This window comes from Dendrobates tinctorius, unplaced genomic scaffold, assembly GCF_039654945.1.
Source record: "Dendrobates tinctorius isolate UK_male_01 unplaced genomic scaffold, ASM3965494v1 ptg000010l, whole genome shotgun sequence".
Classification (NCBI taxonomy): Eukaryota; Metazoa; Chordata; class Amphibia; order Anura; family Dendrobatidae; genus Dendrobates; species Dendrobates tinctorius.
The window spans coordinates 9,329,536-9,352,380 of NW_027361678.1; the positions used below are offsets into that span (position 1 = coordinate 9,329,536).

Consider the following 22,845-nt stretch of genomic DNA (forward strand, 5'->3'; position numbering starts at 1 on the left):
TCCAATTTAAAAAGCCATCCAAATTCTAAGCATTTTGTTCTTTAACGTCATAAATTTCAATAAAACCATTTTTGAAATTAAAAAGCCATCCAAAAAGCGCCACCAGGCAAAAGTCAGATTTTTTTAATTTTATTTTATATTTTATTTTTTTATTATCCCAGTGCCTGAACCAGGGTTCAAAATGGTGAACACATGCACCCTATTTTAAAAAGAGTTGTATGGAAAACATTTCAGTGAGGTTGAGCTGCGAGTCACATACGGGTCATGGACAAGAGAGGTCCTATTTGGATAGCTAATACTAGAGAAGAGAGAGAGAGAGGATTCAAAAAGATTTAAATAAACTGGAGAAGTGGGCAGCAACTAACAGAATGGTTTTTAACAGGGAGAAATGCAAAGTACTACATCTGGGCAATAAAAATGGAAAAAACATATATAGAATGGGAGGAATAGGGCTAAGTGACAGCACATGTGAAAAAGACTTGGGTATACTAATAGATCACAGACTGAATGAGTCAACAGTGTGATGCAGCAGCAAAAAAGGCAAATGCAATTCTAGGATGTATTAACAGAAGCATACAGTCTAGATCACGTGAAGTCATTATTTCCCTCTACTCCTCTTTGGTCAGACCTCATCTGGAATATTGTGTCCAGTTTTGGGCACCACATTTTAAAAAAGACATCAACAAACTGGAGCAAGTTCAGAAAAGAGCGACCAGAATGGTGACCGGTCTGCAAACCCTGTCTTATGAGGAAAGGTTGCAGGATTTGGGAATGTTTAGTTTGCAAAAGAGAAGACTGAGAGGAGACTTAATAGCTGTCTACAAATATCTAAAGGGCTGTCACATTGTAGAAGGATCAACTTTATTCTCATTTGCACAAGGAAAGACTAGAAGCAATGGGATGAAACTGAATGGGAGGAGACACAGATTAGATATTAGAAAAAACTTTTTGACAGTTAGAGTGATCAATGAGTGGAACAGGCTGCCACGAGAAGTGGTGAGTTCTCCTTCAATGGAAGTCTTCAAACAGAGGCTGGACAGACATCTGACTGGGATGATTTAGCGAATCCTGCTTTGAGCAGGGGGTTGGACCAGATGGCCCAGGAGGTCCCTTCCAACTCTACGATTCTATGATTCTATGATTCTATTTCTGGAAAAATAGAAGACCCCTTTTCTCCATTTTTTTTTTTTTGGGGGGGGTGATATTGGAAAGGCAGTTATAAAGTCTTTCCCATATGATTTCTTTGTTCTTGAACCTCTTCTTTCAAATTCTGAAAGAAGAATAGAGAGAAGATAGAAGATCGGAGTGCTTGAAAATGATTTTTATCAGCAGTTTAAAACCTGCTAAAAAGAAAAAATGGAGGCATGCAAAGCACTTGACTGACCATAGAGGAAAAACTCCCCGTGCCTATATAGTCCAGCGCTCCATGGACACTGAAGACCTCAGTAAAATCTTATGTATTGTCGGTCTTTGAAAAGTGACATTGCTTGCACCAATGTTAATCAGTGGGGCTGTACATAGGATTTTTTTTTTATATGCTCATGTGAATTCTGCTGACACTCGTTCTCGTAATTGCTCACTTATGTCCTCGGCCTCAGTCCAGTTTCAGATTATTGGATAGCCGATAAACTGATTGTGTTTGCACTTATATACATTTTGGCAATGTTACAGTACAGCTCATCTAATACATTTCATAGTTTGTACTACATTTTTATTATGGGCCCTTCTTCTCATCCCAGGTGAATTCTACGATTCCTCTCCTGGGGCGCTCGGGCCTATTGGGGGAACTCAGGAACAATTTCTTCACGGATGTTGCATGTGGTAAAGGGAAGAAGGCGAGCAGCACCTTCTGCATCACCTCCTCTGGGCTTTTGTGCGAATTCAATGACCGAAGACTTCTCGACAAATGGGTAGAGCTGAGGGTGAGTCTTTGTGAAGCATATACATTGGATAGGTGATAACTGTTCAACTGGTGGTGGTCCGAGCGCTGGGATCAGTCACTTGTCCATTCTTTCAGCTATAGCAGTGCCCTATTCTTGTGCTCAGAAAGAGTCCCAGCAGGCAGACCTCCACCAGTCTTGTGGATAGGTGATAACTAGTTATGAGTGAATGTACTCGGAGAAGGTGTTAGTCGTGAGGACTTGAACATACTATGCGAGCACGCAGAAGTCACTTGGTTAGCTCCCGAGTCTTCTCAGATAACACCTTATCCCAGCAAGTTTGTTCATCACAGATGGTGAACTTCTACAGATGGTTCGCAGTTCTTCTGCTATGAAGGTATAGGTCAAAAATGTTGAGATCCTAATGTCAGGGGTGTCCTAGTCATGTCTGCACTGTTGGAACCATTATATTCTGTTTTTGTTCCAGACCACCATGGCGAGCTGCATCATTGTCAACCAGGACTATATTTTCTGCGGTTGTGCCGATGGGACTGTGCGCATCTTTAACCCAAATAACTTGCACTTTCTTAACACCATGCCAAAGCCACATCGCCTTGGAGTGGACATTGCCACAGTCACGGAGGCGAGGTATAACTCAATTCTTTTCTCCAGTGTTAATAAATTCCCATCTTTCCCACCTCCATCCCTTACATCATTTTCTGTGTTTGGAAAGGGTTTTTCCACTACTTTTTTTGGGCTCCACAGAGTGACTGCAGTTTGTCAGCTCGAGCTTAATGAGAACAGGAAAAATTGCTAGTTGACTCGTATATCCAAATGTGACGACCAGAGCTGTTTATAGAGGCAGATCCTGACAATGAGCATATTGCACACTGTCAGGATTCGGCAATCTGCACGCAGATAGTGACGTCAAAAAACATGCCGCACCTGGAAAACTTCTTTAAACAACAGGAAGGACCTTTTTTGGTGTGGCTGGATCCCATGACTGCTGCCTATCAGAAGACTAAAGGGGCCATGTCGGCAGAGCAGCTTTGCCTGGTGCTGCCACTCGGTACCTTTCGGGTAAATTGGACTTGGTTGCACTAGTGGCATCTTCATTGTTGGTGGGGAAATCTGAACCCTTAAGGCCCCGTCACACTAAGCGACTTACCAGCGATCCCGACACTGATATCAAGGTGTCAGGATCGCTAGTAAGTCGCTATGTGATCGCTGGTGAGCTGTCACACAGACAGCTTCACCAGCGATCAGCACAGCGATGCCGAGCGCCCGGCATCGCTTGCCATCGCTGTAAAAAAATAGAATCAAAATAAAAAATATAGTTATTCTCACCTTCCGACGTCCCGTTCAGCCATCCTGCCTCTCTCCACGCTCCGGTCCCAGTGATCCTTTGCACGAATGACCGCGAGATGTCACGGTCTCGAGGGATAACAAAGTCTTGCGGTCATTCGTGCAAAGGATCACTGGGACCGGAGCGTGGAGAGATGCAGGATGACTGAACAGGACGTCGGAAGGTGAGAATAACTATATTTTTTATTTTTTTTATTATTTTTTACACCTGATCGCTGGTCTCCCGCCTGTCACACACAGCGATGCGTGCTGGCCAGCAGGAGACCAGCGACCAAAGAAATGTCCAGAGGTTTCTTCCAGTGATCAGCGATACCGGCAGGGGGGCCGCTCGCTGATCGCTGTCACACACAGCGATCTCGCTGGTGAGATCGCTGTTACGTCACAAAAGTTGTGACTACCGAGATCGCTTAGTGAGACGGGGCCTTAAGGAACAAATATTAGCTGCCTTTTAGATCTTGGTGGGAGGGACTCTTATAGTCTTGCAGCCTCATTGGGAAACAAGAGGCATATGTTTTAAGAATGGCTGTTCCTCTGGGTGTCATATGAGCCCTCGTATTGTGAACTCATCATTTTTTTTTTTTGTTCTTGTCGGCTAAGGAAACAACCCTTTTCCTTGTGTGCTGCCTTGGGAGTAGTTTTGTGCGTCTCTAGTCCTCCATTATACATTTACATAGGATATTTGTGCATTTGGTGCTTGGCAAACCCCGAATTCAGTCAATGGAATTCAGCCTGGTATTTTCTACAGTGGATTTCTCATGAAGAACAGTCCTCCCTTTGATCAACGTCTCTGCATGTGGGTTTCTTCTCTGCTGACTCCCCAGCCTACAGCTGCATGGTTTGGCTTTCAAAAGACCCAGTGTTTCCCTAGGCCAGACATGAAGTGGTTGAGTTTTTTTAGTTGACTTCTTGATTTTACAGCTTTGTCATTAAGTTACTTTCACAGATAATATAAACTATTATTTGTACAGCGATGTCTCTTCCCGTCCCCATTTTCACATGTCTTGCAAATTGCACAGAGAAACTTTTCAGAACTTTTTCCATCTGCCTCAGTGTCCAGTTTCGGTGTTATATTTGCAGCTTTAGATTGTGCATTATCACTGTAGCGGATGGGAAATGTGGATATGGGGAGACCGTGCGGTATGGGTGTGATTGTGTGGGTTCAGTGTGCTATAGGGAGAATATATAAAGACAGTATCTTAAGATTATTATCTGCAAGCCTAAGGCACAACCTGTGAGTCGTGTGGAGCAGTAAAGGTGCATACATATGAGAGATGTCGGCCAAACTCTGTCCTGTGGCCTGTAGCGTTGATTCACACACTGCAGATTGTGTTGCAAAAATTTCTACAAATGTAAATCTCTTCGGTTCATCCATGTGAGGTTGTTTCATATGAGCAGGACAGTCGCCCAAATTTCTGCAGCAAAATCCACTGTGCATGCATTCACCATCCATTACATAGCACCCGCAGACTCCTATGAGAATGCGGCTTCAGATGACCTATTCTGTGCGTCAGCGGACCCACTCTGTACAGCAGTGGGCCCCCACTGTGCGGCTGGGCAGCCTTCATATTCTTACAGCAATCCTTTTTATATTTTTATTCCCGGCAGCCGTCTCTTCTCCAATGCTGCAGATGCCAAGTACCCGGACACTGTCGGCATGACTTTTGACTCCACCAACCAATGGCTGTCGTGTGTGTACAATGACCACAGTCTGTATGTATGGGACATTAAAGATCTGAAGAAAGTGGGGAAAGTCTACTCTGCTCTGTACCACTCTTCCTGTGTTTGGAGCGCTGAGGTATACCCATGCTGATCGAAATAAGAAATGTAGCATATGTATGTTTTGTGGTACTGATGCGCTGCCACATTCCTACATGGGAAAAGAAACCGTGACTGCAAAACCACCAGTGACGCTGCTTCAGGGAAAAAAACGCCGTCTTTTTCCGAAAGCGGTTTCATCTAGAAAAACATTGGCTATTCCGCTGTCAGAATTGAGGTGTCGTGTATGCCGTACCCTGAGAGTATTAATTTTTACCCAGTGACCCTATTTTCAAGTAAAACTGTTTATTGGTGATTAGTAAAGATTACTAATGGAGAACGGGAAAATCTGCAGCCAAATCCACAACAAAATCTGTAAGGAAGACCTGCGGATTTGGGAGCAAATGTGCAGCGGAAGTTTTCCGCAGCATGTGTGCATGGTGATAATTGACGCTACTGGGAACTTTTTTTATTTTATTAACTTTTGATGCTCAGAGATAGTTGGTCTGGGATTGGGGATCTGGGATCTTGGTATATTAGAAGTTATCTGTAGTTGGTCGAATGATGCCAGAACATTAGTCAGTTGTGCACCCCCCCCCCCCCCGTATACTCCATATTGTTCCCAGGACCATGCAGCTGCTTGTAAAGCGAGTGACTCTACAAATGAGACTATCGAACGTAGCATTCGCTTCTTATATATTGATTTTCATTCGCCCTTCTAGGTTTATCCTGAAATGAAGGACAGCAACCAGGCCTGCCTGCCACCAAACTCATTCATAACCTGCTCTTCTGACAGTACCATCCGACTGTGGAACATGGAGACTTCTAACATCCATGGCACGGCGTTACACCGGAACATCCTCAGCAACGTGCGTGTACAAAATGCTGCCGTTTGGCATTTTGAGGTTTTTTTTTGGTATTTTATGAACATGTATAAAAACTCCTAACGTCCAATGGCCTTTGACTTTTACCAGGACTTGATGAAAATCCTTCTGATTGATGATAACACACAAGCTTTGCTCGACACGGACTGTAACTGCACTGGCTTGGTGGATAAGGTCGATGTGCAGACGCTGGACGCCAAGGTTGGGATTCGCTCGGTGTGTGTGAGCCCTAATGGCCAACACTTGGCCTCAGGAGACAGAATCGGCACACTCAGGTATTGGGTCAGTGACGGGGGCAAATGGCAATGAAATTCGCGCTAGATCACTCAGGACTAAGTTCTCCTTCATTTCAGGGTTCATGAGCTGCAGACTCTGACGGAGCTATTGAGAGTGGAAGCTCACGACTCTGAAATACTTTGCTTGGAATATTCTAAGCCAGAAACTGGTAATTGTGTGTATATTTGTGTGTGTGTGTGTGTGTGTGTGTACATATGTCATTCCTTCAATACTTTTTTTTTCTTATTAGGAATGAACCTGCTGGCCTCTGCTAGCCGTGACCGACTGATCCATGTACTAGATGCATTCAAAGACTACAGCCTTCAACAGACCTTGGATGATCACTCTTCATCCATCACTGCTGTAAAGTTTGCTGGTGAGCAGTCACATGCAGTAATATAGACTGAGACAATGTCATATTCCCTGTAAAGAAGACTATTGGATCCGACCAGATGATCGCTGTAGTATTGCCAACCCGTATCTGGTATTTTGTTTGCAGCAAACGATGGCAAGATGCGAATGATCAGCTGTGGAGCAGATAAAAGCATTTACTTCCGCACAGCTGAGCAGGTATGGCTATGAAATACTGTATCTACACACCTACTAGGAGTGTATGGAGCAAGTGCTTCGGTAGTTGGCTCATGTGTGTTTGAAGTCCTTTTATATACCTCATATACATTGATCTGCCATTATGCGGACCAGATTGCATCTGTCCTGTGACAGTCCACCCCTGGAGGGATTATGATTATTGTTGTAATTTTTTTGGCAAAGTGTTATATATAGTGCGAGTAACATTTAAATGGACCAACCACTTTATTTATTTTTGCACACTTTAAAGCAAAGAGCATTTTATTTGACAATCCAAGAACCTTAATGAACTGTTTTGCAGAATTTGGGGCAGAAAACGGCAGCTCTGTTACACTAACTTCATAAATGTGTGTGTCACGGTCGGAGTATGAATCCTGATGTCCGGACTGGCCACGAGCCTCCTTATCTGAGCTTGGTTGCCTTGTATGGGCCTAAGAGGCTATCGAGTTTGGGTAAGGAGACCCGCAGGCAGTCCGCGCACACGGATGTGTGAATGCGGCATTAGTCTGCAACATTCAGTCTTGTAGAAATCCTCCAGAGACTAATTATCTGCTAACCAGTTGTATAGTCTGCTGGTCACTGACGACGTCTTCGAGCCACACACATTAGTTGTTATGAAGTATGACTGGTTTGTTTTCATTGTTTATGTATAGAAAAATCCAATAAAATATTTCTGACAATACAATAACTACTATTGAAAGTGGTTGGAAAGGAATTTGTTACACAGGTAAAATATAGAATTGAGCAAGAGAGCAGGAGCACAGACACGTGCGATAATATGTCATAACGCGACACGTACAATATGCAGTCCTGAATATTGTTTTTTCTTTCAGACTGGGGAAGGCTCAGTCCATTTTACCCGCACACACCATATAGTACGCAAAACAACCCTGTATGACATGGATGTGGATCCCAGCCTGAAGTATGCCGCAATCGGGTGTCAGGATCGAAATATCCGGTACCTATAAGCTTTACACACTTTCTGATGTTTCCTTTTACTTTTGTCTTTTTGATCTCATTCCAAAGCGTCTCAAGGCTATTGGTCAACAGCCAATAGCCGACACTTGTGCAGCGTCCAGATGTTACTGCATAGTGGATGGGATTTTAAGAAATCCCATGTCCATTATGTGTGCACAGACGCCCGCCGAGACGGACATGCGGTGCGTCTTTCCAGACTCTCACATGTCAATTTATCTTGCGGAGACTCAAGCCTCCATAAGATAAATTTCACCCATACAAATGTATAGGATGCGGTGAATCCACACGGTTCAATGAACATGCGAATTGACTTGTCGTCCACTACTGGCTATTCGGCTATTGAAATGTGCTGTGTCCAAATTGCTGCCAATTACTGAATGTGTGCACCTACCCTAAAGAGGCCGGGAAACAAGCGTCGAACGACTTCAATATTGTCGATCTCGCTCGTTTAGCAGCCTGAACTCGGCGCACGTAACTACAACAGAAATGTTTGTGTGATGGGGCAATATGTTAGCATTTGGGGCCCCACTTTATGCTTTTGCACTGGGCCCCACTTTGTCTAAAGGGGGCTTTACACATAGCGATATCGCTAGCAATATCGCTAAAGCGTCTCCGATTTTGTGACGCAGCAGCGATATCGCTACATGTGATACTTGCTTCCGACCGGCTCCCCTGCTGGCTATCGCTGATCGCGGGAGATTGGCCTGGTCCATTTCTTGTCGGCTGCTTCCTGCTGGCGCCGACGAGCGACATGTGAACGCGGTCGGAGGACGTCATCATCGCCTCGTTTGAATGTTAAGTAACAACCGCTGCTACGTCGCTGGGGAGTCTGCCTGTTTGGTAGCTCACTAGCGACCATTTAGCGATGCACCAGCGATCCTGACCGCGTCATATTGTGGTCGGGATCGCTGGTGCATCGCTAAATGTAAAGGGGGCTTAAAACCGGCCCTGGACCAGCAATAGCCTGTGGGAACGTATCCTGCAAATTTAAAGAGAATCCGTTCATCTTGAGAAGTTATTGATGGAGAACTAGAGAGAAAAATAAACTTTAACCTTTTTAATCGAAAAAAATACAACCGTATTGGTGATGTGAGGGTACCTGCAGAAGTAATAGGAGAAATGTCTGCCGGTTGGTGACTCAACGGCTGCTGTACCTACCTGATTTATGGTGGTGTTTATACTGCTGTCAAACTAGGAAACGGGGAGGTTTTTGGGGTCTATTTTTTTGTTGTTTTTTTTTTTTTATGTTATGTTAGGTAAAATTTGATTTGTAGAAAATTGCAGTGATTTCCAAAAAGTTAATAGAATTTATATTATATGTAAATTAGGCTTTCATGGGTTTTTTTTTTTTTTTTTTAGTATTCAAGATATATTTTCTATAGTTTAACGGATAGATGACCGCAATGAATATACAATTTCTATTACGTTTTGAAGACCAGATAAAATGTTAAAAAAATTAAAAAATCTTAAATATATATATATATATATTCGTTCATAGCTATGTTTGGCCTTTTGTGTTTTTTTTTTTTTGCTGTTGCTATTTTTAGGATATTTAACATCAGCAGCGGGAAACAGAAGAAGCTGTACAAGGGATCGCAGAGTGAGGACGGGACTCTCATTAAAGTGAGTGCATTGTTCTGTTTATTGGCTCAATTATCCTGCATAATGAGCGAGCCAGATTATTGCATAAGGGCGACAAGGGCTTAATAAAGAGGGCGATCTGCAAATCCTAACATTTATTCTCTGGAGAGACCTGTCAGACATGCTTAATGCATTTCCAGAACTGAATTCTCTGAATGTAAATTGTCCTTTATGAACGTCTAACTAATGGCATATCTTGTCCAATGACCATTATAAGAATCCTGCTATACTCGACTTCTGCACAAATCGGTCTGGGAAATTTTTCCAGCCATTTGCTTGCTGACTGCGCAGTAAAGCGTGAAGTTGATTTTCTAGGACAGTCTTGGTTTTTTTTTTGTTTGGCTTCTTGCTTAGTAAATGTTAATCAGCCTTATGTACTGCTGTCATTACTGCCTGGTCAGCAAACAGGATTAGATCTGCGGGAATGTTTGGAGAAGTGTATTGACTTGGCTGCTAAAGGCTGCAGACTGACATGTCCCATATACTATGCTAACTCTGACTTTTTTCCTATTTTTTTATGGCTTCCAAGTGTGCAGTGTTTTTTTTTTTTTTTTTTTCGTAATCTGATTTCTCTGGTCTTCCCTTGTAAATTGTTCTAACCCGATAGTTTTGTTCCTGAGGGGCCATTTGTATCTCACATATTGCCTATGTGTGCTCATGGTTCTTTTTCACAAATGTGGCTTGGCTCTATAGGACCTCTGGCCAATTTTTGCTCTTATTTTATTTCCACTTCTCCCCGAGTATCTTTTTTTTTTTTTTTTTTTTTTCCTTTTGTAAATCAGTCGTATGGTTCCAGGCAAGGGGGCTTTTTATGTAGTGCTAATTTATTTTTACCAAGGGGGTGTGACTCACAGGGTGATACTGCAGAACAGTTTAAAGACGCCCCCTCCATGGTCTGTGAGCCACACCCCTGAGGATCCTGTGAGCCTTGTTCCCTTGGAAAAACTAGAAAATATATCTAGATATAGAGAGAGATCTTCTAGTCTTTACAAGGCACAATGTAGCTCTGCCACAATCACCTGATATGATGCGCTGCCTTGAAAGGCTTTCATGGGAATAACCTATTAATTTAAAAGTGTGTCCGTGTTTCTATGTTAGGATATCTTCATTGTGCATGATAACCCGCCCATTACAGCTCTTAATTAATTTTTTTTTTTCTTTGCAATATTGTGCAAAATCCACACACAAGTCCTTTATCTTCAGTATGAATCAGTATATTTTGCCCCTTGTCCCACAGCTGACACTTTTTGCTCCCTGTAGGTTCAGACTGACCCATCCGGCCTCTATATAGCAACCAGCTGCTCAGACAAAAACTTGTCGATCTTTGATTTCTACACTGGGGAGTGCGTGGCCACCATGTTTGGACATTCAGGTAGCAATCGCTAATCAAATCATAGAAATATCTAGCACTTGACCAGAGCACCAACATCACCGTCTGTATATTCCTCTATTCCTCCTTTCAGAGATTGTGACAGGGATGAAGTTTACCAACGACTGCAAGCATCTGATATCTGTGTCTGGAGACAGGTGAGACCCTAAGTCGGAGACGCGTCCAGTTTTACTCCTAGTGTCGAATGGAAATCAGCCATTCAAGTCTGAGTCCGTGAAAAAAAATCTGATGGCACTCTGATGATAGCAGAGTGTGATCTGTTTTTCACGGACTGACAAAATGAAGAAAATGGAGAAACCTTTTTGTAACCATGTAACATAATTTGGATTTTACCCTATTCTGTCTGCTATAAAAATCTGATTTTCATGTGTTTTTTTTTCTCCCCCTGCACCCCTGCTATGTGTGCATGAGGTTTTGTAAACCATTCGCTTTACCTATATTGTTAATTGTGTCCCAAATCCACAGCAGATTCTGAGATTATGAACATGTCCTAAAACCCTTAAACTGAGACTTTTTTTTTTTTTTTTTCTTTCTCCAGTTGCATTTTTATCTGGCGTCTTAGCTCAGAGATGACTATCAACATGCGCCAAAGACTCGCTGAAATAAAACAACGAGGGAAAGTTGCTGAAAAATGTGCACCGAACAAGACTACAAATACCAGGTAAACTCCTTGTAGGTTTTTTTTTTTTTTTTTTTTTGTGATTTGTAATAAAGTAGCCAGTAATAAGATCTGCTCAGTGGCCGTGCGAAGAGACTATATAGCATTTCAGCCTTTGCACTAGTATATCTTTTAGCAGTGTTACTATTTTATCACTTGTTTGTTAAATGTGTCACGTTTTGGTTATGTTCAGACTTATAGTGAGCTCTAATTTCATTTTTTTTTTTTCCAAAGACGTGAGACCATTGCTGTGATGTGCCCGGCACCTGCACTTTCATCTGATAGCGACAAAGATGGGGTAGATGAAGGCAGTGATGAAGATATGACTGGTAAGGCGTTGCCTATAGCCAGGTTGCCATACATCAGTTATATCCGGCGAGTTGCTTTTTCTGAGCTGGACACATAGCTGGATCCCAAAAAAATGTTGCGTGCAATTTTTCTCCTACGCCTCATTGGGGGACACAGACAGTGGGTGCTATGCTGCTTGCCACTAGGAGGACACTAAGTGAACACAGAAAAAAAGTTAACTCCTCCCCTGCAGTATACACCCTCTCACTGGCTGGGAATTCCCCAGTTCTTGCTTAGTGTCTGTAAGAGGCACTTGGGTCTGGCTTCAGACCCCACCGTTTTTATTTTAATTTTTGAATTTTCTGTACATTTATATTTTTTAATTAACGGAATGAAGGGGCGGCGGTTCCATTCAACGGTCCCGCTCTCCCCCGAACCAACAACAGGCGAGAACGCGGCGTATATCTCCCCGTACACTTTCCTGCGATGACTGGGGCATACCTGATTCTTCTGGGCGACGGTTCCTTTACGGTCCCGGTCTCCCCACACGGATACGAGGGCAAGCACACGGAGTGCATGGAGAAGACTTGTGGAGCGCTTTGGATGCCCTGAATCAGCCCCATAGACTCTCCATCCCCCTGCCCATAGGGTGGATCGATTGAGGTATATCCCTTTAACAACTCCTCCGGCTTTGATACATCGCCCGGGAGCTTTTTTACCTCTGTGATGGGATGAGATCTGCAGGCTCTTGGACAGCGCAGCCGGCGCGAGCACCGGATTGGAGGTATGGGGTCGGGTCCTGGTCCCTGGGAGAAGCGCCGACCTAGTCTCAGCGGCAGTATACCGTCGCGGCCCCCCCCTCTCCCCTCTTCACTCAGCGCTCGCCGCAGGTAGGCCCAAAAATTTAGTCCCCGGCTTCTTGGCCTACTAGGCCGCAATTTACATAGCGCCGCCCACCGTTAGCGCCGATGCCCACGTCTTTTGCGCTTCTCACTCTGTACGAGAGGTGCCCTGCTAGTCTCGGGGGGGCCATGTCCTTAACCCCTTCTCTGCACCTTGGGCTCTGTGACTGCTGCGGGGGTGCGTGCACAGATGGACAGCAGCTGGTGACGCTACAGGGCCACCGCTATTCCTCCCAGGGACACAGCATCAGGACCGCGGGTAAGCTGCATCTGTCCTCAGAGCAAAGCTTAACCCCTTCTCTGCATATTCCGTGCAGCTGCAGCCCAGGCTCTGCTTGTATCCCTTTCAGGGGCACTATGGCTCAATCTAAAGAAGCAAAATGGTGGCTACTAAGAAGCACACTGCGTTCTTTACCGCTTGTACCACTTGCAAGACTGCCTTGCTCAGTGCCCAGACTAATCCAATATGCACGGATTGCGACCCGGCTTGTGCTAAAACGCCATCCGCCGCTGCAAGGTGCTCCCTGCTTGTAGTCCCCCTGAGTGGGCTGCGTCCTTCTCACAGTCTGTGGAGTCACTGACCAAGGCTGTAGACTCCCTCTGGGAATCCTCTTTAAGTCAGACCGCGTCTTTACCGCCCGAGGAGGGCTTTGGCGACAGCCGGGAACCGTCCACCAGCAGGGGCCGTGCTCGTTCAAGGGATCCTCAGGTCTCTAGAAAGCGGACCCATGACGCGTCCTCTAGTCACGCTAGCACTTCAGCATCGGTGAGTTCTGTCTCTCGCTCGCCTTCTCCTAATGTTCGCAGAGAACATAACTCTGAACTCGAGTCTGACACGTCAGTCCCTCAGAATCACCAAATGTCCATGAGTCGCTTGATTCTCTTACAGAGTCAGTCAACAAGTTTCTGATGTTGGACAAGGAGAATATTCCCGCTCCAGAACACATTATCTCCTTTAAGAAGACTAAACGTGTATGCAGGGTATTTGCCAGCCATCCGGAGTTTAAGGACATTGTCCAGAAACGTAGGAGCCAACCACATAAACGGTTCACAGGGCAAAAGCCTATCGAGGCTAAATACCCCTTTACTCCAGATCTAATGAAGGATTGGTTACAGTCCCCCTCGGTGTATCCTCCTGTATCGTGTCTTGCTTCTAAAATGCTTTGATCCGTTTCTGAGGGCTCTTCAGTCAGAAAGCCCTCCAATCGTCAAATTGGCTACCTCGCTCGTTCAGTTTTTGGAGCTTCAGGAGCGGCACTTTTCCCATCTTTCGTGGTGACTTTAGTGGCTAAGGCAATGGCCACTTGGGCAGAAGTCTGAATTACTGCCTTCCAAGGTAGCAATCCTCCTCTGGAGACAACCAGTGTCGCCAAGCAGATAGTTCACGCAGGGGATTTTGTATTGGACGCCTCTTTAGATGCCACTAATTGCTCTGCTCAGGCAGCCGCTAATGCAGTCTCCATCAGAAGAGCCCTATAGCTACATGACTGACGGGCAGATTCCACATCCAAGAGATCAATGACTTCTCTCCCCTATCAAACTGGTCGCCTATTTGGAGAAAAACTAGACCAGCTCATTTCTGACACTTCGGGGGGAAGAGTAAGTTTCTTCCCCAACAAAGGGCTGCCTGGCCGTTTTCGGAATCAACAGCTGACTCGTTTTTCGACCTTTTCGCAACAGCTCCAGCTGGTCCTCCACAACCTTCTCTTATGGTTCAGGTTGGTCGCTGCATGGAGACAGAGAGGTTCCCAGGTCTCTCACAGACCTAAGCGCTCTTGGAAACCCAGGCCAAGAGCATGTGGATCTAGGGGAGCTGATCCCATAGATCCTCTACTCAGTGACTTGTTGTGGTATCCGGCAGACACCGACAAAGTAGGCCGGCCGTCTTGTCATTCAGTCACAGCCTTCCTTCGGGCCTTTCATGCGCCGCAAAGGGACGGAGTCATCCTTCCGGTCCCTCAAGACGAATGGTTCAGCGGTTTTTATTCAAACTTTTTTGTGGTTCCAAAGAAGTACAGAACGATGCGGCCCATACTTGACCTCAAGCTGTTAAAGCAGTTTGTCAAGGTACGGCATTCCGAATGGAATTCCTCCGATCGGTTGTCGCCTCCATGTAAAAGGGAGAGTCCCTAGCATCCATCAGTATCAAAGATGCTTACTTTCACATCCCGATTTGCCCTTCTCAACAGCAGTTCCTGCGTTTTGCAATTCGTGAGGAACACTTCTAGTTCATTGCCTTGCTCTTTGGACTCGCCACCGCCCCCAGGGTCTTTACCAAGGTCATGGCGGTAGTCATGGCCATTCTTCACGCTCAGGGGCTGGTGGTATTGCTGTATCTGGACGACCTGCTGATCAAGGTTTCGGCCCTTCCAGCCTGCAAGGGATCCGTGGATATCACAGTACATACACTTTCTCGCCTGGGTCGGAAGATAAACTTCGGAAAGTCTTCCCCAACACTGGTCCAGAAGATTTCCTTTTTGGAAATGATCTTGGACACTTCCCGCGGGTTGGTCATTCTCCCTCCAGAAAAGGCCCGAGCCTTACAACAGGTAGCGTGGACTCTTTTTCCCGACCGGTTTCTCACTCCATATGTTTCAGCATGATAGTTCTCGGAAGGATGGTGGCAGCGATGGGAGCGGTCCCATTCACACAGTTCCATTTCCGCCCTTTACAACATGCGTTGCTGTTAACTTGGAACAAGAACCCGTTCTCCCTCGACTGTCGGTTCCTTCTGTCCTTGCTGGTCAGATGAGCCCCCAAGCAGTGGACACTGAGATCCTCCCTGAGTCAAGGGAAGTCCTTTCTCCCCAGTGCGATGGTTGGTGGTGACCGTCGACGCCAGTCTTCTGGGCTGGTGTGCTTTTTTTTTTTTTTTTTTTTCCGTCACCACACGGCATAGGGTCGTTGGTTAATTTGAGAGTCACGTCTCCCCATCAACATCTAGGACATTCGAGCCATCAGATTAGCCCTACTGTGTTTCCACCATCTCCTCGCAGGTCACCTCATCAGGATCCAATGCGGCAATGCCCACGGCTGTGGCGTAAATCAACTGTCAGGGGGGCACTTGGAGCAGGATGGCCATGCACGAAGTGAGTCACATTCTCCGTTGAGCTGAGACCAACCGTTCGCCCATCTCAGCAATCTACACCCCGGGTGTAGACAATTGGGCGGTGGATTTTCTCAGTCGCCAAGGCCTTGCCTCAGGAGAATGGTCTCTTCATCCGGAAGTTTGTTTTTTTTTCAGCAGATTTGCCATCGCTTGGCGACTCCGGATGTGGATCTCATGGCCTCAAGACTAAACAACAAGGTTCCTCGATTCATTGTGCCCGATACGTGCACCATCGGAGCGGGCGCCCTAGTTCTGCCGTGGCACCTGTTCTGGCTCCCGTGCATTTTTCCCCTCTTCTCTTGCTCCCGAGGGGCATCAAGAAAATCAGCAGAGGGAGTACCAGTGATCCTAGTCGCGCCAGATTGGTCGTGCCGGCCATGGTACGCAGAACTAGTACAACTAGTTGCCAACATTCCCTGGCGACTTCCAGATCGCATGGATCTACTCTCACAGGGCCCAATTTACCACCAGATCTCCAGGGCCCTGTCTTTGACGGCGTGGACGTTGAATCCTGGTTGTTAGCACGGGCTAGTTTTTTCTCACGACGAGATCTCCACTATGATTAGTGCTAGGAAGCCCGTGTCCAAACGCATTTATCACCACACCTGGAAAACCTTCTTCTCGTGGTGCAAGGACTATGGTTGATCCTCTCTGGTGTTTTCCATTCCTTACATATTGAAATTCCTACAAGCCGGATTAAAGTCAGGCCTCGCGCTTAGCTCACTCAAAGGTCAGATTTTCAGCCTTGTCGGATCTATTCCAACACAAAATTGCCACCAACCTACAGGTGTAGCCGTTCATTCAGGAAGTTTCCCATGTGGCGCCTCCCTATATAAAGGGCCATTGGAATCATGGGATCTTAACTTGGTTCTCTGAGCCTTACAGGAGGCTCCTTTCGAACCACTGCAGGACGTACCACTAGCTATTCTCTTTGGAAGGTGGTCTTTCTAGTGACAATTACGTCAATCAGAGGAGATTCGGAATTGGCGGCCCTGTCCTGCCGTCCTCCGTTCCTGATTTTTCATCACGACAAGGCAGTTCTCAGGATGTCCCCGTTTTTCCTGCCCAAAGTTGTGTCTTCCTTTCATCTCAATGAGGAAATTGTTTTGCCTTCCTTCTGTCCGGCACCAGTCCATTGCATTGAGAGGGCCCTCCACACTCTGGATGTGATTAGGGCTCTGAGACGGTACATCTCGCGGACAGCTCCCTTCCACAAGTCAGATGGCCTGTTCATACTTCCACAGGGGCATAGGCTGGGTCTAGCCGCTTCAAAAGCCACGCTAGCCAGGTGGATTCGCTTGGTTATTCAGGAATCCTACCGTGTCAGGGACACTCCTTTCCCAGCAGGGATTAAAGCGCATTCTACCCACTCAGTGGGCGTCTCTTGGGCCATTCGGCACCAGGCGTCGGCAGAACAAGTTTGAAAGGCTGCGACTTGGTCCAGCCTGCATACATTTACAAAACATTCCCAAATTCATTCTCAGGCCTGTCTGCAAGACTGCAACTTGGTCCTGCCTGCATACATTTACAGAACATTACCAAATTCATTCTCAGGCCTCTGCGGATGTATCTCTTGGCAGACGCATCCTGCAATTGGCAGTACCACAGTGTTGAATCAGTGGTACACGGAGTATTAGCAGTTGTATGTTCCCACCCAGGGACTGCTTTAGGACATCCCACTGTCTGTGTCCCCCAAAGAGGCGTTGGAGAAATAGGGATTTTTGTGTACTCACCGTAAAATCCTCTTCTATGAGCCAGTCATTTTGGGTCACAGCACCCACCCTGTTTAGCCTATTGGCTCACTGTAGCATATTTAGGATTTGCAGAGTTATGGTTGTCATTTAATGCTCCTACTGCTTTTTCACCTAACTGGGGAATTACCAGCCAGCGAGAGGGTGTATACTGCAGGGGAGGAGCTAACTTTTTTTGGTGTTCACTTAGTGTCCTCCTAGTGGCAAGCAGCATTATACCCACTGTCTGTGTCCCCCAATGTTTGGCTCGGAGAAAAGGATTTTACGGTGAGTACACAAAAATCCCTATTTTTTGCACCTGCTGTTTGACCAGACCACTGCAACAACTTGAGATGAAAATTCCACTTCAACGAAGTGGAAAAAGTGCATCAGAACCAAAGTGACCCAGCAATAGCCTTCTGCCCCTTTGTTTATGGCACCACACTTGAGTTTAATATTGCAACTGGGCCCTATTCAAGCAACGTAGAACTAAAATCTTATTTCCTTGCTAAACACTTTCCTGTTATTTTTTGTAAAACAAGTATTTACATCTACGACGTAATGCACTTTAACTGCTTCTTCTAATTTCCTTGTCATTTATAGAGTCTTTATATCTTGCATTAGGTTCTGAGAAGAACAATGACCTTGCCAATTCTTTCGGAAGAAGTGTTTCTTTCTGGGAAATGAAAAGGGTACGTCTTAGGATGGCCTAGACTTACTGTGGGATCAGCTGTCCATTGTAATCATTAAACTTTGGCTATAGCGCTGACTTTTGATTTATTAGTAAATATCTTGTACATTTTTGTTAGCATTCATAACAATGATATTCTATGGGGCTGTTCACATGTCCGATTTATTTATTTTTTTTCCTCCACGTACGAGAAAAACTGACCAAGGGCCCTGACCATTTTTTACGTATTTTGACAAATCTGTCGTATGAACCTACCCTAAGTATGGTGCTTTCCAGTCAATAGATACTGCTACAAATAAGCCGATTGGAGGAAACTGGGTTTGTCTCACTGCTAGGAGCCCCTGTTTCAACGTGCTGTGATCAGGCTAGTGCAATGCCCATCCTTTTTACTTGCCTGAACACAATGACTGGACCTGATTTTTGAATTTACTGCTTTCTTTCCCCCAGCATTTCTATCTCCTCCTGCCAAGAAAACAACTGATAGTGTCTCTCCACTTCTCGCTAGCAGAAAAAGAACTATCAACGGTGCAACTTTTAGTAAAAAAAAACTTGTCATGGATTACACTTTTTTCAAACTTTTGCTTAATTTTAAGGATAAAGACAAGTCCATGTCCCAGCGCGCTGACTCTCTTGGTAAAACACCCAGGCAGCGCGTTCGTTGGTCTCAGCCCACTGGAAACATCGAGCTCACTGTAAAGTCCATGCTTGACCTCCGCCAGCTGGAATCTTTCTCTCCATGTGACAACCTTCTTGGACACCAGGAAGATCAAGGAGTTAAGTTTATGGAATCAAAAGTGCAGCCTGACCCGGTAAAATTATGTGTACGTTTTAAAATGGTTATATATGATGACTGTGCAATAAAAAAAAAAAAGGAAACAGATTTTACATTCTCTAAATTACTTCTAAGTAGTGTTTCATTGACTTTCAAAAATTAATAGATTTTATACTGACCCCATGAGTCACATTTATTGATGTACTTTATTAATAGTGCATCTGGCAAAGACTCCATAATCATTAGTGACCCTGAAATGTGATCTGAACAATGTACGAGCTGCATTTGGAGTCATTTTCCCCCATCTTCAGCTTTGTATGTTGGTGCTTGTGACATTACAAGACTCCTCATCCTGTTACTTTTCTTTTAATGTTCCTATTTTTTACTATATCTTACCCCTTTGTGACCACTTCACTGCATAACTGTGTAAAGTGATTGAACTCCTGACATGTTTCTGTGCTGCTTCACTTAATACACCTAATGACCCCCCCAAAAATGAACATCCCAGCATATCCCATCCCTACGCCCTGCAACAGCTTTCCCTTGCTTCTCTTATCTAGTCTTTCCCTTTCTTTGATTTCCTCTATTTAAAGGGGCATTTCACCAGATTAGAATTGTCCAGTTTCTGTAACTATTTTATTACCTCTGCTCCCCTGAGTATTCTAAGTTTTACTTTTTTTACATCCGCCATACATTTCCAGAGGACATGAGCCTTATTATTTAGTGCTATATTTTTTTTTTTTATTTATTTATTTTTTTTTTAGAATCTACACCTAGTGGGCGTGGCTTATGTGGAAATTTTGCAGATCTACCTAAGACACGCCCCAGGGAATAGTGTCAGCCTCACCCCTTGGTAAAAGACATTAAAAAGTAGTGCTACATTAAAATGGCCCATTTCTCTGGATCTATATGGTGGATTTTAAAACTGAAAAAAGTAGAATACTGAGGGGGGCAGCGTGAATAAAATAAGAGCATGATCTTGACAAGACCCTGATGACAAGACCCCTTTAAATATACTGCAGTGCTATCTATAGCAATCCATTATTATGTTCATTCACAGAAAGCAAAAAACTCAATGGCTGAATGATTAATCAAGTACTGTAATTTAACTTCCCGGGAATTACTGTGCTGTATATTCTCTTCAGATATTAATATAATAATTGTGTTTTTGACATAACCTTTCCAATTTTGGGGGCAATTGCTATGGGAAAAGTCCAGTTTTGGAGACTTTTTTTTTTTTTTATGTAGTATCTTTTGGTTAAAAATGATTTTTGCAATTGGCCTCTATTTAAATGTTAATGAATGTATAAAATACATTAAAACAATCAGTATCGCTAAAATTGCACGTAATCCCTCATTCGTAAGATGGGAGATAAATTGCTAACTGTCTGGAGATGATTCCCGAAAATGGAGTTCTGTAGAGCCCTGTTGAATGACGCAGGCAGCTGGAGGAAGCAAAGGTCAGTGCTTAAATACTGTAGTTTTGGCAATTTGATGACAATGAATGGACCATTCAAGACAGGGCTGCAGAACTCCGTTTTTGGGGTTTTGGAGTTCTCCGTTCTTGGGATCACTGGAGGCAAATCCCAGTGTTCGGCAAGTTATCCCCTGATGGCTAGATGGGTTAACTTGTTATTTGGTAAAGTTCCTTTTAATATTGAGTATTCATTTGTTGGCTGGAACGAATTTATACTTTGCCCTGAATTTAAGTCGTTTTTCTTTTTCCAGGGTCCGTTTCTCCCCATAGGCGGCCATGCTCGTCCAAGGGTTATCCGGCTCATGTCGTGTGAGGATGGAATGTTTAAGCAGGAGGTGGATACACCGGATGGCAAGGAGTGTGTTATCTATCCAGAGATCGGAGAGGAGCAGGCGCTAGATGCGTGCAGGTAACGACGGGGTCCAACTCTGAGCCTGGCTCATGTGTCTGATCGGCTTACAAGCCGCTTCTTTAGCATTTTTAAATGACTTTAGGTAAAAATTGACATAAGACGGATCATCTCCTGCCTAAAGGTGTATTGCTACCTCTTTCTTTTATAGCTGGTCGTAAGATATGCCATACATGTATAGTAGACGGAGGGCTTAGCAGTTTGACCTGCGTTTATCTCAATGGTTGTAATTCCCATTCATTTATATGGTAATTCTTTACAGTGGCGGCTGAACACAACCGTGCCCTATTCTGGAGATAATGTAGGACCCGCATCTGCTATACATTTATTACACATCCCATGGTTATGCCATCCATTCCCAAGATGTAAATAGCCTTTTAAAGGATCTACTCATAGTAGAACCTTTAGGCTAAGTTCACACGTAGCGGAACTCTCGCGGAAATTACCGCGAGAGTTCCGGAATTCCATTCCGCGGGAAAATCGCATCTTAAATTCCCACGATTTTCCCGTAGAAAAACTATCATTTCTCGTTCGCCTTATTGGGGGACACGGAGACCTTGGGTGTATGCTGCTGCCACTAGGAGGCTGACACTATGCACAAAAAAAGATAGCTCCTCCTCCGCAGTGTACACCCCACCGACCGGCAGAGAATTCCTCAGTTTAGCTTAGTGTCAGTAGGAGGTGGACACGGGTCTTTTATTAGACCCATATCTACCTCGTCGTGCGTCGTTCCTTTTCAGGTTCTACGGAGGGATACAGAGTGAAAAGTCACATCTGTACTCCCACATGGAGTCTGCAAGTACGGCGTGTACTGCCACCCCGTATCCTTGCAGTTCTCCGCGGCAGGACCAGCCAGACGGACGCCGACACCAAGACGTGCCAGCGACTCCAGGGGTCCTTGTCGCCAGTCTCCCTCCCACTCGCCTACCAGAGCCTGTCGGTTGGATGAGACACAAGACTTCTTCAGACAGGTAACGGATCGTGGATAGGTGAGTATTAGGCCCCGGCTTCATATTTATTTACCTGCTGCCCATTCCCGACGGTCACCTCTTCAATGGTCACAGGGGTAGGCGCTGCGGTCGCTCGCAGTCGCCACAAGGCTATAGGCAGCTCAATGTTGCTGGGCATCCCCCCCCCTTCCCTCCCCCCTTTCTGGGTACAGGGAGCACAGGGTTTTTTCCCATTGGGAGCGACTTGCGACTGCGGCGTCCCACTTTTTCGGACCTCCGCGCCGACCCCCTGCTGACAGGCGGCCGCCGCAACTAATTTAGGCCCCGGCTTCAGTTCGGGCCTACCGCTGCGTCGCGGCCACGCCCCCCGCCCCTTTCTTCTAAGCGGGCTTCTCTCCCGCTCTTCCCAGGCCCTCCCACCGCCTGTCCTTCACCTGCCCAGCCTGCTATTGGCTAGAGGGCGGTGAATTTTAACCCTGCGAGGTGCTCCGCCCTCCCTCCTCTCCTAAGGCCCGCTTTTTCTCAGGACGGCGCCATTTTCCCAGCCTGTTAGCCGGGCACCAGCTCCTCACTGGACAGCATCTTCTCCAGCTGGTTTTTTCAGGAGGTCTGTCGGCCGGATTTCGCTCTGACCTGCATCCACTGACAGGTCGCAGAGCATCGCTTCTGGGGACACTGGACCGTGAGTAGCTCTGCACTGCAGACTGACCCTTCTCCGCCCTCTGTCCCCCAACCTTCCGGCATTACCTCAGCTTTTCACTATGTCTAAGTCTGATCGTACCCGCTCTACCGCCCCCCCTGCACTTTAGTCAAGTACTTTGCATGTTCTTCGTGCAATCGCAAACTTCCCTCAGGCCAGTCCACTCCCCTCTGCCTGGATTGTAGCAATCCAATTCAGCCTGACGCCGTCCAGGAGCCATCTGCGGCCCCAGGTGAGAGTGAGCCCCCCATGCCTGGCTGGGCCTCCTCGCTATCTCAATCAGTGGCAGACCTCACCAGGGTGTCTCAGTCCCTGGTGGCCGTTCTTGATAAGTTGCCCCTGGACTCTTCAGCAGGGCCAAGCAGGTCCCAAATTGTTCCATCTGAATCAGCCAGCGGTAGT

General features: G+C 45.6%; 1 protein-coding gene across 11 annotated transcripts in view; it reads left to right on the top strand.

Annotated features, from left to right (window-relative positions):
- MAPKBP1 (mitogen-activated protein kinase binding protein 1) overlaps positions 1-22,845 on the top strand; it is a 159,392-nt gene that overhangs the window by 101,600 nt on the left and 34,947 nt on the right. For 9 of the 11 annotated variants that reach the window (XM_073586506.1, XM_073586491.1, XM_073586533.1 and 6 more), the window contains exons 8-24: positions 1,740-1,922; positions 2,368-2,528; positions 4,851-5,040; positions 5,723-5,869; positions 5,975-6,159; positions 6,238-6,329; positions 6,411-6,536; positions 6,660-6,730; positions 7,582-7,706; positions 9,274-9,349; positions 10,628-10,739; positions 10,831-10,894; positions 11,296-11,418; positions 11,650-11,744; positions 18,069-18,136; positions 18,729-18,956; positions 20,636-20,793. In XM_073586506.1, coding sequence (XP_073442607.1) covers positions 1,740-1,922; positions 2,368-2,528; positions 4,851-5,040; positions 5,723-5,869; positions 5,975-6,159; positions 6,238-6,329; positions 6,411-6,536; positions 6,660-6,730; positions 7,582-7,706; positions 9,274-9,349; positions 10,628-10,739; positions 10,831-10,894; positions 11,296-11,418; positions 11,650-11,744; positions 18,069-18,136; positions 18,729-18,956; positions 20,636-20,793 — 2,204 coding nt within the window. The remainder of the gene's footprint in view (positions 1-1,739; positions 1,923-2,367; positions 2,529-4,850; positions 5,041-5,722; positions 5,870-5,974; positions 6,160-6,237; positions 6,330-6,410; positions 6,537-6,659; positions 6,731-7,581; positions 7,707-9,273; positions 9,350-10,627; positions 10,740-10,830; positions 10,895-11,295; positions 11,419-11,649; positions 11,745-18,068; positions 18,137-18,728; positions 18,957-20,635; positions 20,794-22,845) is intronic. The other 2 variants (XM_073586552.1, XM_073586562.1) reach the window with 1 other exon arrangement.